Source organism: Microtus pennsylvanicus, chromosome 11 (genome assembly GCF_037038515.1).
Source record: "Microtus pennsylvanicus isolate mMicPen1 chromosome 11, mMicPen1.hap1, whole genome shotgun sequence".
Classification (NCBI taxonomy): Eukaryota; Metazoa; Chordata; class Mammalia; order Rodentia; family Cricetidae; genus Microtus; species Microtus pennsylvanicus.
Genome location: NC_134589.1, coordinates 65,861,178 through 65,882,148, shown reverse-complemented (window position 1 = coordinate 65,882,148; position 20,971 = coordinate 65,861,178). Strand labels below are relative to the sequence as shown.

The following is a 20,971-nucleotide window of genomic DNA, read 5'->3' as shown; positions in this document are numbered from 1 at the left end:
CTCATCAAGTCTGCATAAGCCTGATGACCTGTGTTCAATTCCTGGAACCCATAAAGAAGTGGAAGGGGAGAATCCAATCTTGAAAAATGTCCTTTGATTGATACGTGCACAATGTGGTGTGAATGTTCTGTCTGTCTGTCTGTCTCTGTCTCTCTCTCTCTTTCTCTCTGTCTCTGTCTCTGTCTCTGTCTCTGTCTCTCTCTCACACACACACACACACACACACACACACACACACACACACACACACACACATTCACTAAATAAATAATGTAATGAAGTCTTCTAAAAGAGAAGGAGAGACACTGGGTCCCTCCCTTTTATTCCCTCCCTCCCCTCCTCCCTCTGCAAAGGGAAGAAGGCCTGAGAGGATGCCATAGAAGAGAGCTCTGTCCACAATCCAGGAAGCCTGTCTCACTGGTAACCAACCCTGGTAGCACCTTGACCTTGGACTCCAGTCTCCAGAATTGAGACAAAGTCAATTGCCAATGTTTGGGCAACCTACTCGGTGACGTTTTGCTGAGGAATACAACCGTGCTCAGCCTTGCAACACATCCCATCTCCCTGGCTACAGGTGTTGATATGGAAACAGAGTGCTGAACTGGTACCTGAGGACTGGAGCCCTGGAGAGCCCTCTGCTTCCCAGCAGCTGCTGGATGAGAGAGAAATGAACCTTTGTGGTTGGAAGACCCCGAGCTTGGTGTGTATGGTCGGGTTCCCACTTTTTGTATTTCTTTCTTTCTTTCTTTCTTTCTTTCTTTCTTTCTTTCTTTCTTTCTTTCTTTCTTTCTTTCTTTCTAGATATTTATTTGTGTGTGTGAATGTGATTGGATTCTTTCCTACAGAGCTTGCTCATTTCCATAAGCTGGTGATCCAGCCCCTGATTTGTTTAATTAATCAACCAACTAATCTGCATATGTAGAGGTTGTAGGTTAACCTCAGGTATTGTTCCTCATTTGCAATCTACAGCTCCCCCCTTCACCCCTGCATCCTGCCACCAGGACTCACTGAGTAAGCCCCGCTGGCTGCCAGTGAGCTCCAGGGACCTGCTTGTCCCCATCTCCTTTGCACTGAGATGTAGATGCTAATATGCCCAGCGTTTTATGTGGGCTTTGGGGGACTGAGCTCAGATCCTTATGTTTGTGTGGCCAACACTTTTACCGACTGAGCCAGATTCTCCCCAGCTCAGCCGTCTTTTGAATGCACACCATACCTTGACCCTGTCGAGACAAGTTTCTTTGCCAAAGGACAGATTTTGGTCCCTTTGCCCCATGAAAAAAGAGTTCAGCGAGTTTGCAAGTCAAGGACCTGTTTGGAGGAGCAGGCCCAGTGTTTGTAAATGTTGAGGACCAAGCAGCAGCTGGGCTCGGGGAGCCGGGCATCTGCTCAGGCTTCTTTATTTAACAGAATGATAGAGTTTCTGCAGCTGCACTGCTGGGCTGGCTGCTGAGGTTGGGCTCTTCGGGAAACAAGACAAAAATTCAACCAGCCACGTACTTCTAGTACAGTCCTGGGAGGGACAAACAGACAGACTGGGGCGGCAAAACGTGTGACTGTGAACTGTACCAGAGTACAGACCTGAGACTCCAAATGAGGGCCTCCCTGGGGTGCTTGGCTGGCTTTGAACTTTCTTTGGAGCCAAGAATGACCTTGAATTTCTGATCCTCCTGCCTCCATCTTCTGGGTTCTGGGATTAGAGACATGGGCTAGCACACCCAGTGTATGTGGTACTAGGGGAGCGAATCCAGGGCATTCTATATGCTAGGTAGGCCCTGTGCCAATTAAGTTGTATCTTTAGCCCAAGAAACATAGGAAGTTTTCTGCTCCTGCAGGCAGTCATGGTGTAATGGTAGAAAATGAAGACAGTCTTTCCTACTCTTAGTTTTGAGCACGCGTATTTCAAATCAGTGTCTTTGTGTTGCACTCTGTTGGAAGGTTTGAGTTTGCAAATGCTGCTTAGACTGCTGACTCGAGTTTCATTAAAAAACAAAAAAACCTGAATGTGTTTTGGTTTGGGATTAGGGCAGGATTTCCAACAATTTCTGAAAATGTCTTAAACACACACCTGCTATTTTTGTACTGCGCATTGACGTGATGTATATGAGGCTTTTGGCCCTGATGGTTCTGAACAGGTACAGTGTTGGCCAACCCTGGAAAATGCTGACAGTGTCTTGTGTCTTACGGCATCAACTATCTGGTCAGAATTAAATTTTGGAGACTGGGAAAGTGCGATTCCTGTGCAAGCACGAGGACCTAAGTTCGAAAGCCCAGCATTTAAATAAAAAGCTGAGTATGAAGGGCTGGTGTGGTGGTGTGCACCTTTAATCCCAGCACGCAAAGACAAAAGTGTGCAGATCTCTGTGAGTTCAAGGCCATCCTTGACTACATACTACACCCAGGCCAGTTAGAGACACACACACACACACACACACATACACACACACGCGCGCGCGCACAGGCACACCCACATAAAGAGGCATAGGCACATACACAGAATTTTAATTTACTTATGTAAAAGCAAGCTAAACATATTTTTTGCTTCAGTATAAACATTTTTTTTTTTTTTTGGTTTTTCGAGACAGGGTTTCTCTGTAGCTTTGGAGCCTGTCCTGGAACTAGCTCTTATAGACCAGGTTGGTCTCAAACTCACAGAGATCCGCCTGCCTCTGCCTCCTGAGTGCTGGGATTAAAGGTGTGTGCCACCACTGCCCAGCAACATTTTTTGTCTTTAATAAATGACAAAATTGCATACATATTAAATAATTATCTTAAGATGAATTTCTGTATGATTAACAGTAAATATTTAATTTGTGTGTTTATTTTCTATACTTATCGTGAAAAAATTTATTGGATACAAGGGTTCTACATAGAAAAAAATTTAAGAAACTTTGGCAGAGAAGATGCAGAGGTGGATGGTGGTGTGTTGGGGACATGAGGTGGTGCTGTGTTGGGGACACAAGGTGGCAGTGTGTTGGGGACATGAGGTGGCGGTGTGTTGGGGACACGAGATTGGTGGTGTGTTGGGGACGTGAGGTGGTGGTGTGTTGGGGGCACGAGGTGGTGGTGTGTTGGGAACCTGAGGTGGTGGTGTGTTGGGGACATGAGGTGGCGGTGTGTTGGGGACACGAGATTGGTGGTGTGTTGGGAATCTGAGGTGGTGCTGTGTTGGGGACATGAGGTGGCGGTGTGTTGGGGACGTGAGGTGGTGGTGTGTTGGGAACCTGAGGTGGTGCTGTGTTGGGGACGTGAGGTGGTGGTGTGTTGGGGACGTGAGGTGGTGGTGTGTTGGGAACCTGAGGTGGTGGTGTGTTGGGGACCTGAGGTGGCGGTGTGTTGGGGACGTGAGGTGGTGGTGTGTTGGGAACCTGAGGTGGTGCTGTGTTGGGGACGTGAGGTGGTGGTGTGTTGGGGACACGAGGTGGCGGTGTGTTGGGGACGTGAGGTGGTGGTGTGTTGGGGACCTGAGGTGGTGCTGTGTTGGGGACGTGAGGTGGTGGTGTGTTGGGGACACAAGGTGGCGGTGTGTTGGGGACCTGAGGTGGCGGTGTGTTGGGGACATGAGGTGGCGGTGTGTTGGGGACACGAGGTGGTGGTGTGTTGGGGACCTGAGGTGGCGGTGTGCTGGGGACATGAGGTTGCGGTGTGTTGGAGACACAAGGTCTGAATGTTGGGGGAGCTGAATCTTACTCTGCTCACAAGTTGACTCCAGGCTGCCTTTTGTTTTTTTTCTTACAAGCTAGATCACCCCCTCCCTACGAGCAGAAGTGGTTTATTGTGTTGTTCTGAGTGATTAAGAGAAACTTCCAAACTGTCGTTTCATACGTTTGGAATTCCTAATGTCATATCTACTTCTCACAGAGATGTGAAAGATGGAGCCATGCTGACAGAATAAGATAAAATAAAATTACCCGTGAGTCTATGAGTCAGAGATGACCACTATTAACATTCACCAGTCTTTGCCTTGTGCCCCCCTTTTACTATAGAATCTTAGAAGCATATTCAACAGAGAACAAATAACCCAGCTGGCCCAGCTCACCCTTTCAGCATCTACAACCAGCGTGCTCCTCCATTCTCTGGGTAGGTTTGAAAGCCATTAGCAGGTTTTCCCTTTCATTGATTTATTTTTGAGACTGGGTCTTATTATGTAGCCCAGACTGGCCTTTAAGTCATTATCCCCCTGCCTCAGTTTTTTGAGGATCACAGCCTGCTGTCATTACGGGTGTACACTTCCACAGTCAAATATTATCTTTTAATCTAGACACACTTACCCTGTTGTTTGATGTGTGTGTACATGTGTGCATGTATACATGTGTTTGCGTGTATGTGTGTGCATGTTCTTGTGGGTGTATATGTGTGTGTGTGTGTGTGTGTGTGTGTGTGTGTAGACCAGAGTTAACCCTGGTGTTGTTCCTTAGATGCCATCCATTTTATTCTTTAGACAGCCTTTCGCAGGAACCTGGGGCTCCCCCTTAGGCTAGTCTGGTTTGCCGTCAGTCCCAGGGACCTTCCTGTCTCCATCTCACCCTTGCCAGTGCTGGGGTTAGAAGTTCATGCAGCAACACTGTGTTTTTTTAAAAAAGTAGATTCTGGGGGATTAAACTCTGGTCTTCTTCACTGACCTATCCACCTCCTCAGCCTTGTTGTTTTACTTTTAAAAAAATATTTGTTTATTTATTATGTATACAATATTCTGTCTGTGTGTATGTCTACAGGCCAGAAGAGGGCACCAGACCCCACTACAGATGGTTGTGAGCCACCATGTGGTTGCCGGGAATTGAACTCAGGACCTTTGGAAGAGCAGGCAATGCTCTTAACCACTGAGCCATCTCTCCAGCCCTTGTTGCTTAATTTTTTTAAATACTTTGTGTAATTTTTGTTGCTGTTATTTTGAGACAGGGTGTGGGTAGCCTGGAACTCACACTATAGACTCAAATTCATAGAGATCCTCCCGCCTTTGCTCCGTGAGCCTGGGATTGTAGACATGCTCCACCATACACAGCCTCCATTATTACATTGTCTTACTCACAGATACGATGGACTTTAATCATAATTCTCCCCTATTACACTCTATGATTTTGCTCTTATAATTAGGAAGGTTTGTCCTGTGCTAACTTTGTTAGCCATTTAGACCTCTTCAGATGTTAAACCTTAACCCAAAGCATTGGATTGGACAGAAAAAAAACAAAAAACCACAACAATTCAAACCTACAGGAGACTCAACAAAAACACCCAATTCTGTGCTTTCTTGGGGGAAACTCAGTGTGGAGGAGCAGCCTCCCCAGGACAGAGACACCTACCGCAGAGACAGCGGATGCCATAACGTACTCACCATGGTTGTCTCAGCAATGGAGCCAAAGCTGTTGATGAAGATGTTGCAGCTCACGTTCACAGGGGGACCTGCCAATCAAGAGAGAGTCCCACTGACAGGCTGCAGAGAAACTGGCTTCAAGGGTAGACCTCCCTACAGTGCCAGGGAGCCCCCTGCTTGCTATCTGCCCCGCCCCTAAGTGCCTGGGCTCCCCAGCTGGCATTTAGCATCCCTGCCAGACTAGACTCCCCAGCTTCCAGGTAAGGGGCAGGTACATCTCACAGGAGGCTGAGCCAAGCTGCACATTCATTAACAAAGGGTGATTCATCATCCTGCCATATGGCTGAAAGCCCTTCCCCGGGCCCCACCGGTGCCTTCTTATTTGTGTCTGAGATATATTTATGGCTACAACATCTCAGGAATCGCAAGGAACAGCAAGTTCTTTGCCTTGAACTTGTGAACTGAGAATGAAGGGGCAATGATGGGAATTAGCAGGTGAGGGATCTGGAGGGAGCCTGATGGACAGTCCACAAGCCTTTGTTAAATACTTTGTGGACGGGAAGTATAAAAAAGGCAAGATCTTCTGAGTAAATTGGGGGCATGGGGACCTCGGGAGAGGGTTGAAGGGGAGGAGAGAGGCAGAGGAAAATGTAGAGCTCAATAAAAATCAATTTAAAAAAGCCCCCCCCCCAAAATACTTTGTGGACAATTTTTTTCTTTAGCTTTGCCATGTCCAGAAAAAAAGGGAAGGGAAGGAACGCCACTGCCTTGGTACTTGTTTCTGGGGGGGGGGGGGCGAACTTTTCCTGGCTGAAGCTGGGATCCTTCATGTCGCACTGTGAATGGCAGCAGATACCAGCTCCTGAGCTGCTTCAGCGAGACCTTGACTGTCATGATCTCACCATGTTCTCCCAACAGCTCCGTGAGAAGGCTGGTTGTCACCCGCCCTGGGCAGAGTAGGAAACCGAGGGTCAGGGAGGCCAAATTATTCATCGATGGCCACACTGCTAGAGAATAGTGGAGCCGGGGTTGCAGTTTTGATTTTTCTAATTCTTAACAGTTATACCACAGGAAGCAGGTTGAGAGGGAAGAAGAAGCAGGGTCATGTGGCCAGGGGCAGAATCAGTGCGTGTGTGTGTGTGTGTGTGTGTGTCTGTGTGTGTGTCTGTGCGTGCATGCACATGCATGCACCGGCAGAGGTCAGATGGCAACTTTGGTCGTTATTCCTTGGGTATCACCCCACCTTGATTTTGGAGATAGGCTACCTCACTGTTTTTTTTTGTTGTTTTGTTTTGTTTTTTGCTACTTTTCTGTTGCTTTGATAAAACACCATGATCAAAAGCAACTTTGGACCGGAAGAGCTTATTCAGGCTCGTGGTTCCAGTCGGGTAAGAGTTCAGCATGGCAGGGGGACATGGCATCAGGGGCAAACATGGCAGCATGGAAACAGGAACAGAAAGCCAAGAGATTACATCTTTTAACCTCAAGCATGAAACAGAGAGAGGGGAGAGAGTGAGAGAGAAAGAGCTGGAAGTAGGTCAAGGCTGCACGCTCTTAAAGTCATCTCCTAGGGCACACTTCCTCCAGCAAGGCTCAACCTCCTACACCGCTCCAAACAGCACCACCAACTGTGTCGAAGCCAACGGGGGGCATTTCCCGTTCAAACCACCACAGCAGGCCGGGCTAGCTGGCCATCAAGCTCCGAGGACCCGCTTGTGTCTACCTCCTAGCACTAGAATGATGGGACTGGTTTTCACCTGGGTGCTGGGGGGTGCACTCGGGTCCTCAGGCTTGCAAGGTAAGTACTTTACCAGTTTCGTTATTTGCCCAGCTTTCCTCGCCCTCTTTATGGCACAGGTCTTGTCCCATAGCCCAGGCTGGTAGGGAACCACAGTGATCCTCTGCCTCAGCCTTTTGAGGGCTGGGGTTTCTAGGTGTGTTCTATCATGTCCCCGCTTGTCAAAGGAGCACAGGGGGTTTTAGGCACTCATCTGGGCTCACTAGGTAGAAGGCAGCGGAGCCAGGACTTGAACGGAAGCTTTCTGAGTGTGGAAAGAAGAGGGAAATAATAGCTTTATGTTCTCTGGTGTCTGTCTTCAAAAGGTAGCCTACAGCTTCCACACACAATGTAGTTAAGATTCTCTTTCTCTCGGAAGGCTTGATGGCTAGGAGGAAGTTTTCTCTTGGGCTGAGAATCCAGGTCACCCTTCAAGGCAGTGAGGGTCAACCTCTGGGGTACCCAGCCTCCCCTGCTCTTGAGGCACAGGAAAGACTTCCATTTTCTGAATCTCAGTCCTCCATAACAGTTTGGAAGGAAGGCTGGGCATTATTATTATTGTTATTGTTATAATTATTAGTTACCATCATCATTATCCTCTTCCTCCTCATCCTTTTCCTTCCTTTTTCGGAAGCAAATTTATTCAAAGCTGATCTAGAGGAATATTAAGGAAATCTCTATCTCAAATATCCACTTTTGAGGGCTCAGGGAGTGTCAAGAACTTTTAGGGATACAAGGGGTTAAGGTAAGGCAGTGGGTGGGTGAAGTATGTCTCATCAAAGGGCCTTTGCTTTCCTTCTTCTCCTTTCCCCTGATACTCAGTGCTGAGGATGGAACTCAGGACCTAGCCTATTCTAGGCAAGAACTCCACTGAGCTGCCCCCACCCTCACTTCTAGAAAGTCAGTCTGCCCCTGCTCTCCTGGGACATTTGCATTTCTTTCCAGATGAACCAGAAAAGGTAGGGTGGGGAGAGGTTTCCAGAGAATGTCGTATGTGAGGGACAGATAGTTAAAGGATGAGAGGAGGGTGGTAAGAAAGAGGGACATCCCGAGTGATGCAGAAACTGGTGAGGGAAGCTGGGCGGCCTGTCTTAGCGCTAACGGTTTGGCACCCTCTCAGGGAAGCTAGCCTATAGTCTGGATTATGAGCTAGTGGGGCTGGGGTACTTTCCATCCCTTTACCAGACTTGTGTGTGGCTGAGGCCATCTGCAAAATTTCAGTCGCAGAGCCCTGAGTTGTGGTGACCCACACCTGTAGTCTTAACACCCAAGAGGCTGATATAGGAAGGCCTGAAGACCGAGGTCAGCATGGGCTCCAGAGCGAGTCTCCTGCCTCAAGACATCAAAACCAAACCAAAACAGAACAAAAATCGCAGGGCCCTTGGCTCAACCCTTAGCAGTGACCCTCAGCACAAGGCCGATTGTCTAACAAGCCACCTGGGTGATCCGCATGTATAGTTAGGCTTGGGGGTTGCTCAGAAGGATGGCATCTCCCATTCATAACCCAGAGCCCTCGCCACCGGCTAACGGTGCGTATTAAAAGCATTGTTTGCCTGTGCTGGCTGAGAACCACTGCTTTGTTGGGGTCACATAAACAGGCGCCTATTCCCCTCATTCATTTAGCCCCAGATCCAGGTTTTTCTTTTGATTTAGCCTCGTTTCATTTAGATGCCCCAAAGAGTTACCGCTCATGCCTCGAGGTGATGCGCGCACAGGGCTGCGCGCATCCGGCACTGTGTCTTCCATATCAATGAGAGGCTGATGCATGAGTGTGAGAGGGCACCAGCCCAAAGGACCCCGTGGAGAGGCGTGGCTCATGGATATAAACCCGAAATTAAATTATCTTGAGAAAATCACAATCCGGTTGCCGTTGGCAGCAGGATAATGTATATATTTCATTAAATATTAAAGTTTAATTTTGCTTTTGTGTATGTGTTTGCATTGGGCTATGCCCCTGATCTCGGAAGCCACTGCAGCACACAGAGGCTTAGCTAAAGTAAACCCTCAGAAGAGCTGGCAGTGCCTGGTCCTTCTAGCATCCCTCTTTGGATAAGTCAGGCGCTTAGGTCCAGGAAGGAATCTCTCGCGGGGAGGAGGGGCGAAGAGGTAGGAGGGGAATGTAGGCTTAATGAGTAGTGTTAGTGCTACTTACTTCCGTATTAGCGTATGAATCGACTTCGTGCTCCGCAGACCAAGTGTCTGTAGTTCTTGGCCACCTCGGACTTTAGGCTGGCCAGAAGCGGGTTGCTCATGTTGTACAGGTAAGCTACTGAGGGATAACTGCTGAGATTTCAAACTGTGTGCGTGCATGCGTATGTGCGTGCGTGTGAGTGCGTGTGTAGGGAGCCTTTGGAGTCTGAGCTGCATGGTCGTTTTTAGGAATCCTGGGGTTTTCCTGGCCTTTGGGGAGTCTTATACGAGTCTGAAGCTGGATAAGGAGAGAAGGCCTGGTATAGTAGGCTTCCGGTACTGCTTTCGTCTTAAGGGGGAGGAGCAAAGTCCTACTCCTAGCTCCTGTCTGGGAGCTGCACGGGAGGTGACCTGGCTTCTAGCCAGGCATAGGCTGAAGGGGGAGCCATTTGGGAGTAGGAAGACTTCTAAGAGATTATGTAGTCCTGTAGATATGGGACTCGAGTGTTCTAAGTAAGATTTTCAGAGGGGCACAGAGGTGCGCATGCTCTAATCTCCTCACTCAGGATGCTGAGGCAGGAGGATCTTGACTTTTTGATTGGGCTACACAAGCTTATTGAGGGCTTTCTGTGTGTGAAGTACGGTGGCATGCACAAAGAATAGCCCTTGAACCTTGGAGGTAACTGTTTGGAGCATCTGTACAGTATGACGCTAAATAAAAAGAAAAACTTGGACCGTGATATGGTGAAGTTCCAAAAGAGTCCACCAGAGGGCGTTGTGGACTAAATTTCTAAAAAACAAACAAACAAACAAAAAAAAAAAACAAAAAAACCCCGGCTAACTAGGGCAATTGGTGCAGCCTGGTGGCTAAGGTCCCTACTGTCCTCTGCCGGAATGGGTTTGGCTTAGCCAATGCTAGTCTCAAAAGCTGTTATTTAGTATCAGTTTTGGAAATTTTTGACATAGACCCTCAGACTTAAATCCTGTCTTGGAGGACCTGACTAACGATGCAGTTTTCACTTCTTCCTGGATGCCCTGGGCAGGAACTGAGGAGGAGTGGACCTTGCAAGGGACTCGGGTTTTCTATATTTTACTTATTTATTTATTTGGATAAAGAGAAGAGAGAAGGGGGAGGAGGAGGTTGGGTGTCTCTGACTGTTGCTCTAAACCTTATCTTTGGAGACAGGGTCTCTCATGGAACCCAGATCTCATCAACTGGGTGCCTGGAGGCCAGCAATCTGCCTGTGTTTGCTTTTGCAGTATTAGTGTTACAGTCATTGTGTGGCCATGCCTGGCTTTTACATCAGTGTCAGAGATCTGAACTGTGGGTACTTTTAGCTCACGGAACCGTCTCTCTAGCCTCTAAGTTTTCTATATTTTCCTTCATCTTGTTCCACCCTTGCAGTATATCTGCCTGTTGCCCCTCCAGACTCTTGAGATTTTAATTTGGGGAACTACTCCAGCCAGCTGTACTACCAAGTGTCCTGGTCCTAGGAGAACCAAGGTGTGCTGGCTAGTTTTATGTCAACTTGACGCAAGCTAGAGATGTTTTGTAACCTCAGTTGAGAAAATGCCCCACAGGATTGGCCTGTGGTGTACTGTCCTCAGTAGTCATTGGTGTAGGTAGGCCCAGCCCACTGTGAACGATGCCACCCCTTAGGAAGGTAGGCCTGGGGTGTATAAGAAAGCAAACTGAGCAAGCCAGTAAGAAGCACTCCTCCACGGCCTCGGCATCAGTTTCTGTCTCCAGGTTCCATCCTGGAGTTCCTGCCCCACTGCCCTCAGTGATGGATGTGATGTGCAAGTATGGGCTAAACCAAATTTCTCTTCCCCCAGAGGTTTTTGCTTCTAGTGTTTAATCACAGCACCAGAAACCCCAAGAAACAAGGCTGTGCTAACGATGATGGAAGGGCGGTTGTGGACCAGTGAAGGAGCCGGTGGGGAAACAAGGCTGGAAGGGAGGGGGCTGCGTACAACACCCCAGCCACTTTCTGTCTGCCGAGACTGTGGGCAAAGCAGTCAGAGAGGGGAGTGTGGAGAATGGAATGGATGCATGTGCAAGCAATATAGGCAGGCGGTAGATAGCTGCTCCCAGCTGTCAAATCTGTCTCTGCCCTTGGACTTGAGCCACGGGAGTGACTAGGAGAAACACCTGGAATGAAGAACGATCCTATGGCTGTTGGTTCTTGGGATCAGATTTTTACAGGGTTCTGTGTGGAAGTTCTGGGTGCACAGGCTCTCAAGAGGTTCTTAAAGCCATGTCTGCAAGATTCAAGTCCATCAAGACAGAACATTCAAAGGCACCAGAGAACACAGAGCCCTGATCTCCTCTTGTTATTGGTACTAAGGTCCCAGTGGGACCACAAATGCAGAGAACTTTGTCCAACTGCCTGGACCAGCATTTGGCAGCAATGAACCCTGAATATTTCATTTGAATTTACATGATCCAGGAATTAAGAATTTCATGTAGGGTTCAGTTTGGGTCTTCTTGGAGCATTGGCTCATCTGGCCAAATGGGGCCCTCATTCCCACAGGGGACCTACAGACTGGAGGTAAGGGGAGCCTTCTTCATCCACAGGGGCCTGTGGCTTTTTCTCCATGGTCTCTACCTGGGGTGTCTGACCTTTGTCTGGGAAGACCCATCCTGAATGTGGGCAACCCCATACCATGGGCTTCCATCCCAGACCGAACAAAGAGGAGAAGGGTGGGTGAGTCTCATTTACACGAGGAAACTGCAGAAATGTCCGTTAGTCTGTGGGAGTCTTCTGCAGGTGGGTTTGAGTAGGAGGGCCTCTTCTAGAACAAACAGAAGGGGAGCTCCTTGGGTCAAGGCCTAGATGGGCCTGCTCCTCATCCGTGTCTTCTTCTCAGGATTCCTGGTGGAAACCTAAAACCCCAAGAGTCATGGGAATGGCTGCATGCAGAGCCGGGTGGCCATGCAGAGATGTGAAACTTGAGGCTCAGATGAAGGGAGGGGCTCGACCCAGCTCACAGAGGAAGCCCGTGCTTCAGCCGAAACTTCACCCACTTTCTTTGTTTTACCGTCTGTGACACTAGACACAGTAAAATAGACCTTCGTTCACTTACTGACTTCCAGAAACCAGAGGTACTATTGAGCTGAATTCTCTGAGGCTCTGTCTGAGCTTGTTGGGAAAAGAGATTGCATCGATTAGCAATGTCTACCTTGGGTGGAGAAGGAAGTGTGGGCGGGGGTGGGGTGGGGTGGGAATGAGGTGTCGCAGCAAGTGTGTATCATGGGAGAACTTTTCCTGTGATTCTGAAAGGAAGGTTTTCCTACCTTTAAAGTTGGGCCTGATCCTAGCATCATACCCAGAAGTCCTCCCCATGAGCTTATCTAGGAAGTCCGAGGGTGACATAGGCTTGGGTGCAGAGCGGGCAGCTTCGGCCTCCTTGGAAGCAGCAAGGCTAAGGAGAGAGAGAGAGAACACAAGGTTGATGGTGGTTCTTCTCCACGCTCTGATCAGATCCCAGTCTTGCTCAGCGATGTAAGACCCCCGGAGTGCTCTGAGCTTGAGCTGGTCATTAAGGCAGAAGGCTCAGGCCACACAGTTTATGCAGCCTCAGTGGAAGCCAGCCTGGAGCCTGGCAGATAGCCAGTGTCTGACAGGTTGAGAAGTCTATGACTCCTCTCAGTGTCTGTGATCATGAGTCATCTCAGTGGCTGCTGGGTCTCCTTGGGAGAGGAGGCTGAGGGGTTGGATCTGGGTCTCCCTTGAGGAGAAGAGTGAGGGGTCAGACTGGCTGACTCAGCTCTGCTTGTGTGTGTAGAGGTACCTGCCCTCTCACAGGTGTGTGGGCAGTTAAAGGACCTCAGAGATAACCACTTCCTTTCAAGTTCTCAGAATCAGCTATTGTAAAAATGAACAAATAGGTAAATAAAAGCTGCTACAGTCAAATGCATTTGGAAATACAAGTTCAACCCGCTGGCCTTTCCCAGGCATATACCCTTATGCCCAGGGATGCTTACATTACAAGTATTTTAGAAATCCACCCTTAGAAACTGGAGGTGGTGCGTGCCTGTAACCCCAGCGCTCCAGAGGCTGAGGCAAGAGGATTGCTGTAAGTTTGAAGCCATCCTGTGCTACATAGCAAACACTACGCACCCCCCCTCCCCAAATGTGACTTCCTTGAGAAGCCCACATCCACGCTCACGGGTGTCTTTCTTTTTGAGTGCTTCTTTTTCTTTTTAAACCTGTGCATAAAGTCTATACCAAAATGTCTTCAATAACTCACATCACTGCTTACAAAAAGTGGGGGTAGGGGGTGGGGTGGGCAGAGTTGAGGCAGAGTAGTGGAAGGTGCGACACAGGTTCCAGAGTTGATCAGTTAATCCTTGGGACCAGGAGTAGGGAGGTTGGAAATAGTGTCTGGTGACGTTCCAAGGTATTTCTGTCAGGCCTCTTTTCCCTAACAAGGCAGGTTAGTCACACCTAAACAAGGTCCCAACGTGCCCAGATTTCAACACGAGTCATGGTTGGAGGCATAAGGGTTGAAGAGCAGTCACGTGGGTTTTCAGGCTTTGGGTCCCTAAGAGGCCTGAAGTCTACAGCTACGCTCAGATGGAGAGACCCGTGTGCTGCCCTGGCAGAGGCTTGTGGGTCTTCAAAGATGGAGGGAGCACAGAAGCAGAAAAAGGCGTGTGTGCCTTGGGTCCCCCTAGGGTCCATATTGAACTGGACTTGTTCTTTGCCTTCTTTCTTGAACCTTTGTCTTCATTGCTGGGGACTGACCCCAGAGAAGGTCTTTCTCTTTTCTTTTCTTTTCTTTCTTTCTTTCTTTCTTTCTTTCTTTCTTTCTTTCTTTCTTTCCTTCCTTCCTTCCTTCCTTCCTTCCTTCTTTCTTTTGTCTGTCTTTCTCTCTCTTTCTTTCTTCCTTTCTTCCTCTCTCTCTCTCTCTTTCTTTCTTTCATCTGCCTGTCTTTCTCTCTTCCTTCCTTTCTCTCTCTCTCTCTCTCTCTCTCTCTCTCTCTTTCTTTCTTTCTCTCTTTCTTTCTTCATTTCTCTCTCTTTCTCTCTTCCCCTTCCTTCCTTCCTTTCTTCCTTTCTTCCTTTCTTCCTTTCTTCCTTCCTTCCTTCCTTCCTTCCTTCCTTCCTCCCTCCCTCCCTCCCTCCCTCTTTCTCCCCCCCCCTCTTTCTTCTTTCTTTCCTTTTTGTGCACATGCATGTTGATCAGAGGAAAGCTCAGAGGAATAATTTTTTTTTTGTCTGACACGTGGGTCCTGGGGATCGAACTCAGGCCAATACACTTGACAGCAGGTGCCTTTACCAAGTGAGCCACTTGCCAGTTACAACAGTTTGTTTTTGAAGCTGTATCTATGTTTATATCCAAGGGCAGAGATCACATAATTTTATTTATTACCTATTTGTTTTCTAATCTCCCAGGTGTCTACCCTGCTGTCTCAAACTTAATTGGTGCTCAGTGATTGCGTGGTAACTGAATAATGATTGAGACACCCATTAATTAATCAAATAAATATACCCGCTAATAGGAAGTGTTCGTAAATATTGATACATGGGTTAACAATTTAAAAATATAATTAGACTATTATACACAGTAATAAAAACACAGACACAGTCTGGTGTTTCTTAGGAGATTTGCAAGGCATGCTGAAATTTCCTAGACATCCTTGCTGAGGCTTTGAGAGTGCCCTATTCAGGTCTCAGGGAGCTGTACCGGACTGATGAAGAACATTGCCATTGTTTGGATGGGGGTTGTGGTGCCGCTGGGGTCCTCTGATGAGATGGGCTTCCGCATGTATTGATGGGGGTGCCATGTATCCCAAAGGAGGGTGTGTAACAGCTGTGTGCAGAGACTAGAGTGTGGATGTGAAGCAGATAATGTCACAGAGCTTAGTGTGAGCAAACATGAGGGTACCTGTATCTATGGCAGGTTAGGGCCATTGTAGTCAATGGGGTGCAATGTGTATAGTGACGGGTGAATGCTGACAACCGTGGATGCAGATATTATACACGTTTGTTTTTCTATGCATTGTAACATATAATGCAGCAATAGCTCCCATTGGTGCTGCCTGTGCCTTCCCAGAGAGAGACAGGAACTGAGGGAGAGCAATGGAGAAACAACACCGCTTAGTGGCTTGCTCCCCATGGCTTGCTCAGTTTACTTTCTTATACACTCCAGGACTGCCTGCCCAGGGGTGGCACTGCCCATCATGGGCTGGACCCTCCCATTAAATCGTTAATCTAGAAAATGTCCAATAGGCTTGCTTATAGGCCAGTCTGAGGGAGGCAATGCCTCAAGTGAGATTCTCGTCTATTGAGTGACTCTAGGTTGTGTCACGTTGACAATGAAACCTGACCAGGATAGGACCACATCAGCCAGTACAACGACAACTACATGTAGAGGGGAAAGCTTTGGGCACCGGCGTGGTGCTGCTTGCCGGTGTCCACAGCCTGAGGTTGTCCTCACGGATAGGGAAGAGCTGTGTCGGAGACATATGGATACACTCAGACTCAGCTCTGACTGTCTCTGAGAAAACTGATTCAGTAACGATGCAAGCTGGGTGTGGTGGTATACCCCTGCAATCTCAGGACTTGAGAGGCTGAGGCGGCGGGATTGTTCCAAGTTTGGGTCCAGTTTGGGATACATAGTGAGATCCTTTCTGGAAAAAAAAGAATGGAGCTAGAAGTGGCTCGGCAGTTAGGGCCTTTTACTGCTCTATCAGAGGACCCAAGTTTAGACACTAACACCCACATCAGGTGGCTTACGACTGTAACGCCAGCTCCTAGGGATACAGTGCCCTCTACCAGCCTCCGTGAACACACATACAGGTAAAATAAACATTAAAAATCTGCCTCCCTCCAAAACTAAAAAGACACAAACAAACAAACAAACAAATCAACAAACCTAAAATTCATTGTGTGTGCTCAACACCAACCTCCAAATCTCCAAAGTTTCCTAATATTTCCCCAGAAACAAAGGCTCCGTCTTGATGCCAAAGTGGCCATTTCCCTGCACCTGATAATCCTCAGCCGTTTCTGCCTCTGTTTGGACAGTGCAATTTGCACAGGATTATTTTAAGCCTCTCCTTCATCTTCAGTGGATCTGTGCTCTGGGCATCTGTAGGCAGCAAACACACTGCATTTGGAGTCACTGCCTCTGGGGACTTTACAAAAGCTGAATGAGTCTGAAAATGAGGCACCTGGCCACGTATAAGTACTGGGAAGCAAGACAAATTACTTCATTTTTTAAAAAAGATTTATTTTAGATTTTGTGTGTGTGTGTGTGTGTGTGTGTGTGTGTGTGTATGTGGTTTGTGCATCTGTGAGAACAGGCACCCATGGAATTCAGAAGAAGGCATCGAGGGCATCGAATCCTCTGGGCCTGGGGTTATGGGTATCTGTGAATGGCCTGCCAGGGGTGCTCGAAAGTGAATTAGGGTCCTCTTGGAGAGCAGCAAGTGTTCTTAACTCTGAGCCATCTCTCCAGCCCCCACATAGGTTTGATGAATACTAATTGCCAGAAGGTGAAGGAACCTCAGTTCCATGGAAGGTTTTTGGTAGTAGATGCATCTTTGAACAGAGCATGGGAAATCTGTCATCTTATGTTCAGGGCAGGTGTCCCCGCAGGGGTCTTAAGGAACCTGAGTTGTGACTCCGAATGGCAGATACAATGTGCATCTGTTCGTCAACTTGATACAAACTAGAGTCACCTCAGGGAAGGGAATCTTAATTGAGGAATTTTCTCCCTCAGATTGTCCTGTATGCATGTTGTGTGGGTCATTTTCTTGATTAATGAATGATTTCATGTGGGAGGGCCCAGGCTATTGTGGGTGGTGCCACCCCCTGGTCATGTGATCCTGGGTCGTATGAGAAAGCAGACGGAGAAAATCAGGGGGAGCAAGCTGGTAAGCAGTCTTCCTCTATGGCTTCTGCTTCAGTTCCTGCCTTCAGGTTCCTGCCCTGAGTTCCTGCCCTGGCTTCCCTTGCTGATGAACTGTAATTTTGTAAGCCAAATAAGTAATTTCTTTCCTCGAGTTAACTAATTCTGGTCACAGTTGTTTATCCCAGCAACGGAGAGCAACCAGGACAGCATGGAAAGGCTTGGGCCCAGTGCTCAAGCTTTAGGCAGGACGATGCAAGAACACGGGGACTGTGGGACTTTGCGTGAGTCCTGGTTTTGGGGTACCCATGATCTGAAATGAGTGGCTTAGTATAAATTGGGAGGATCCTGAATCCGATAAGCACCATCTTATGAGTTTGCCGTATCATGCAACTGGTCCTGGGGTGGAAGCTGGTCCTGACTCCTTTGGGGACGCCCACATACTTGTTCTGGTTCTTTTCCATTCAGTGTTAATATGTCTGCTCAGTGAGCCAACTTATTTCTCGGTGATGTTTTGGAAGAAAGGCTGGACTGATGTCCAGAGTCTCACTCTCCAGGGACAGGGAGTAAGAACTATGGATCTGCATTTTAGATAAGCCAGGGCTGGTTAGGACATGGCAGCTTCCACCATATCATATGTAGCACCATGCCTCCAAGGTTAGCCGGAATGGGGGGTCCTCACAATGCTCCATGCATTCCACTTCCCTGGCTCACTATAGGCACAGGAGGCCTAGAGGTAAGGGCAGGCAAAGTGATAAGGATTAGAGGCAATACAGGAGAGAAATCAAGAGGCCCAGGTAGCTGAGGGGGATTCTGGGAACTGGAGAAGGAAAGAGAAGCAGTAAGAGTACCCAAAGGAGGAGAGCCCAAGGATAGAAGCATCTGAGGGTGATTAATGGCTGCTGTCAAGGGACTGACTATTGTAGAGCAGTGGCCTCAACCTTCTCAGTGCTGTGACCCTTGAATACATGTTGTGGTGACCCCAACCATAAAATTATTTCATCGCTACTTCCATAACTCTAATTTTGCTACTGTTATGGATCACAATATCTGTGACATCTGTGTTTTCTGATGGTCTAAGGTGACCCTTGTGAAAGGGCAGTTTGACCCCCAGAGGGTTGTAACCCACAGGTTGAGAAACACTGATGTAGCGATTGGATGCTCCATGCAGTTGTGGGAGTGGGGGCAGGCAAATGGGCTTATGGGGGAAATGATGTTTGCACTCAAACTCTTAGTCTGGTGTGGGGCTGCCTTGAAGACTCGGGGGAGGAAGAATGTGGGCAGAAGGATCAGCTTATCTAAAGTCTAGAGGTGAGAGAGGATTTGGGAAGCAGAAAAAAAAATTGTGTGTGTGTGTGTGTGTGTGTGTGTGTGTGTGTGAGAGAGAGAGAGAGAGAGAGAGAGAGAGAGAGAGAGAGAGAGAGAGAGAGAGAGAGAGAGAGAGAGAGAGAGCACAGTGGCAAACAGTGGCAAGAGGGTAAGAGATGAGGGTGGAACACAGCACAGGTTGGAGTTTTGGAGTTGCAAGGATGGATCCATGGTCTATGTCCTTATGGTCTACAGTTAAGAGAAGCGGAGGCTGGGGAGATGGCTCAGTGGGTGAAGTGCTCACTCTGCAAGGGTGAGGCCCCAAGTTTGAATTCCATGAAAATCAGGGCACGTAAGCCAGGCATGGCGGTGCATATCTTTGATCCCAGCGCTTAGGAGGCAGACGCTGATGGATCTGTGAGCTTGGCCTGCCTTCTGTTTTATTAATATTTACCTACTGTATGCATCAGGTGTATGCTTGTGGCATGAGCAAATAAAAATGCCACTGCCAACCAGAATAATTTCCCATATGGATGTCTCCTTCAGTCCCTGGCACAAAGCAAAGGCCCTTTGTCACCAAATGGAGGAGTCTTTGTCTTCTGTTTTCCAGAGAGAGAAAGAGATAGATAGATAGATAGATAGATAGATAGATAGATAGATAGATAGATAGATAGAGTCTGTGTGGGTGCTTGTGCACATATGTCCACGTGTATATGGAAGTCCAGCATTGATGTCATCCTCAACTGCTCTGCACTAGTTCTTTGAGACAGGGTCTCTCACTAGTGAACACAGAGCTCACTAATGAGGCTATAGTGACCAGGCATTGAGCCCTGGGGCTCTTCCTGTCTCCACTATCCTGGCATTATAGTTGTATATCACTACTCTCAACTTTTTAATGTTGCTTCTGGGGATTGAACTCAAGTCCTCATTCTTGCAATGCAAACACTCTACCCACTGAAGCACCTCTTCAGCTTGCCTTTTGGCTTCTAATTGTTCAGGGGACAGAACTGGTGAGACACTATAGCTTTTAGGAGAGGAAGTTGCCATCTGGTTTAGATGGCACCATCAGACCCCTGTAGTAGGCTGGAAGAGGAAGGCAGTATTTGGATGATCAGACACTGTCTGGGTTTTTAGTCATTTAAACCTCTGTGTTCTTTTAGAAAGGCCCAACAGACATCTGCCACTGTCCACACCGTGCTTTTGAATGAAGGGTATGGCAGATGGTAGGGAGGTGCTGTCTGCTGAGCTCTGGGGAAGAGATGCCTGCGCCAGGCTGGTGTTCTTCGTTTGATGGACTGAACTGATTTCTGTCCCTGGTTCTGGCCCTAGTAGGTTTGGAGGTTGTTATCAGCAAGGGTATGGCTGGCCACCCCCAGCTTCTCCTGAGTTGCATCATCAGGTCAACATCTGGCTTCCCCTGGCCAGCTGTGCAATTCTGATTTTATTTGATTGCGGTAAGGGGCTTAAGCTGACGGGGGAGAGCCTGACATTTTATTACTCTCACTTCGTGATCTGCTAAGCAGTTCCAGGGAGCAGAATGCCACAGCCACATACATTAAGTTCCTCTCCCTGGGATCTTAGGGAACAAGATGCCCTTGCCTCAGCCTTCTTCCCATGGCTGCATGTGGGAAAGACGCACAAACATTTCAATACAATTCTCTTCTGCTATCGAGAGAAGTCTGTGCTCATGGAAGAAGCTCAGGATTCATCCGGTTCTGGTCATGCTCTCTGGGCTCACAGTAGCATTCCCCAGTCTTCTGTGCACCAACTCTGTTTCTTCCAGTGTTCACATAGAGCAGGGCCAGCCGTAGAAGGGTTCAATGAGAGGGCTAGCAAATTTAAGGAGGTTCTCCCTCTCAGAGTTGTGCAAGTGCCGGGCTTTGACAGGTAGGGACCTCAGAAAGCAAATACCTTGCTCTCCGCACCCTGGTCCTGGCATCTTGTGGCATCTTGGATCCTCCAGCCTGGTCTACTCAGGCCACAGTATCATGTACATCATCAAGTATATTCACCCGATGAGAATGTGCCCGTCTCTCTCACGTTTCGTCTTATTTTCAGAAAGTTTCCGTTGGTGGCAGATAACATCAAGAGCCAAACACTGATTATAACCAACACGCACTCTGAACATACTGTATCTTACTTTGTAGAAAAGTCCGTTTACACATCGGAAACTGAGGCTTAAGTATGTAACTTGATCAGTCCAGCTTGTGGCCCTCCATTGGGGACTTGCTAAACAATGTTCGTGCTTTTTTTATTTATTATGTATACAGTGTTCTGTCTGTCTGCTTGCTGGCCAGAAGAGGGCACCAGATCTCATTACAGATGGCTGTGAGCTATGTGGTTGCTGGGAATTGAACGCAGGTCCTCTGGAAGAGCAGTCAGTGCTCTTAACTGCTGAGTTATCTCTCCAGCCCCCTGTTCGTGCTTTTCTATATTCTCATCTCCTCCCTCTTTATGTGCGTGTGTCAAGGCTTGGGTAAGGGAAGCCCTCATTCTTTGATCAACTCTATAACCTTCTTTCCCCTCAGAATAGGAAAAATTGGGTCTTGTGCAGACAGGAGTCAGAGCATAATCTCATAGGGTAGTGG

At 48.0% G+C, this 20,971-nt stretch overlaps 1 protein-coding gene across 2 annotated transcripts in view; it reads right to left on the bottom strand.

The window, feature by feature from the left end:
- The window catches only part of Glra1 (glycine receptor alpha 1), an 87,965-nt gene that overhangs the window by 43,106 nt on the left and 23,888 nt on the right, over positions 1-20,971 (bottom strand). For both annotated transcript variants that reach the window (XM_075992550.1, XM_075992551.1), the window contains exons 2-3: positions 12,514-12,641; positions 5,330-5,397 (exon numbers count right to left, since the gene is read on the bottom strand). In XM_075992550.1, the coding sequence (XP_075848665.1) occupies positions 5,330-5,397; positions 12,514-12,641 (196 nt within the window). The remainder of the gene's footprint in view (positions 1-5,329; positions 5,398-12,513; positions 12,642-20,971) is intronic.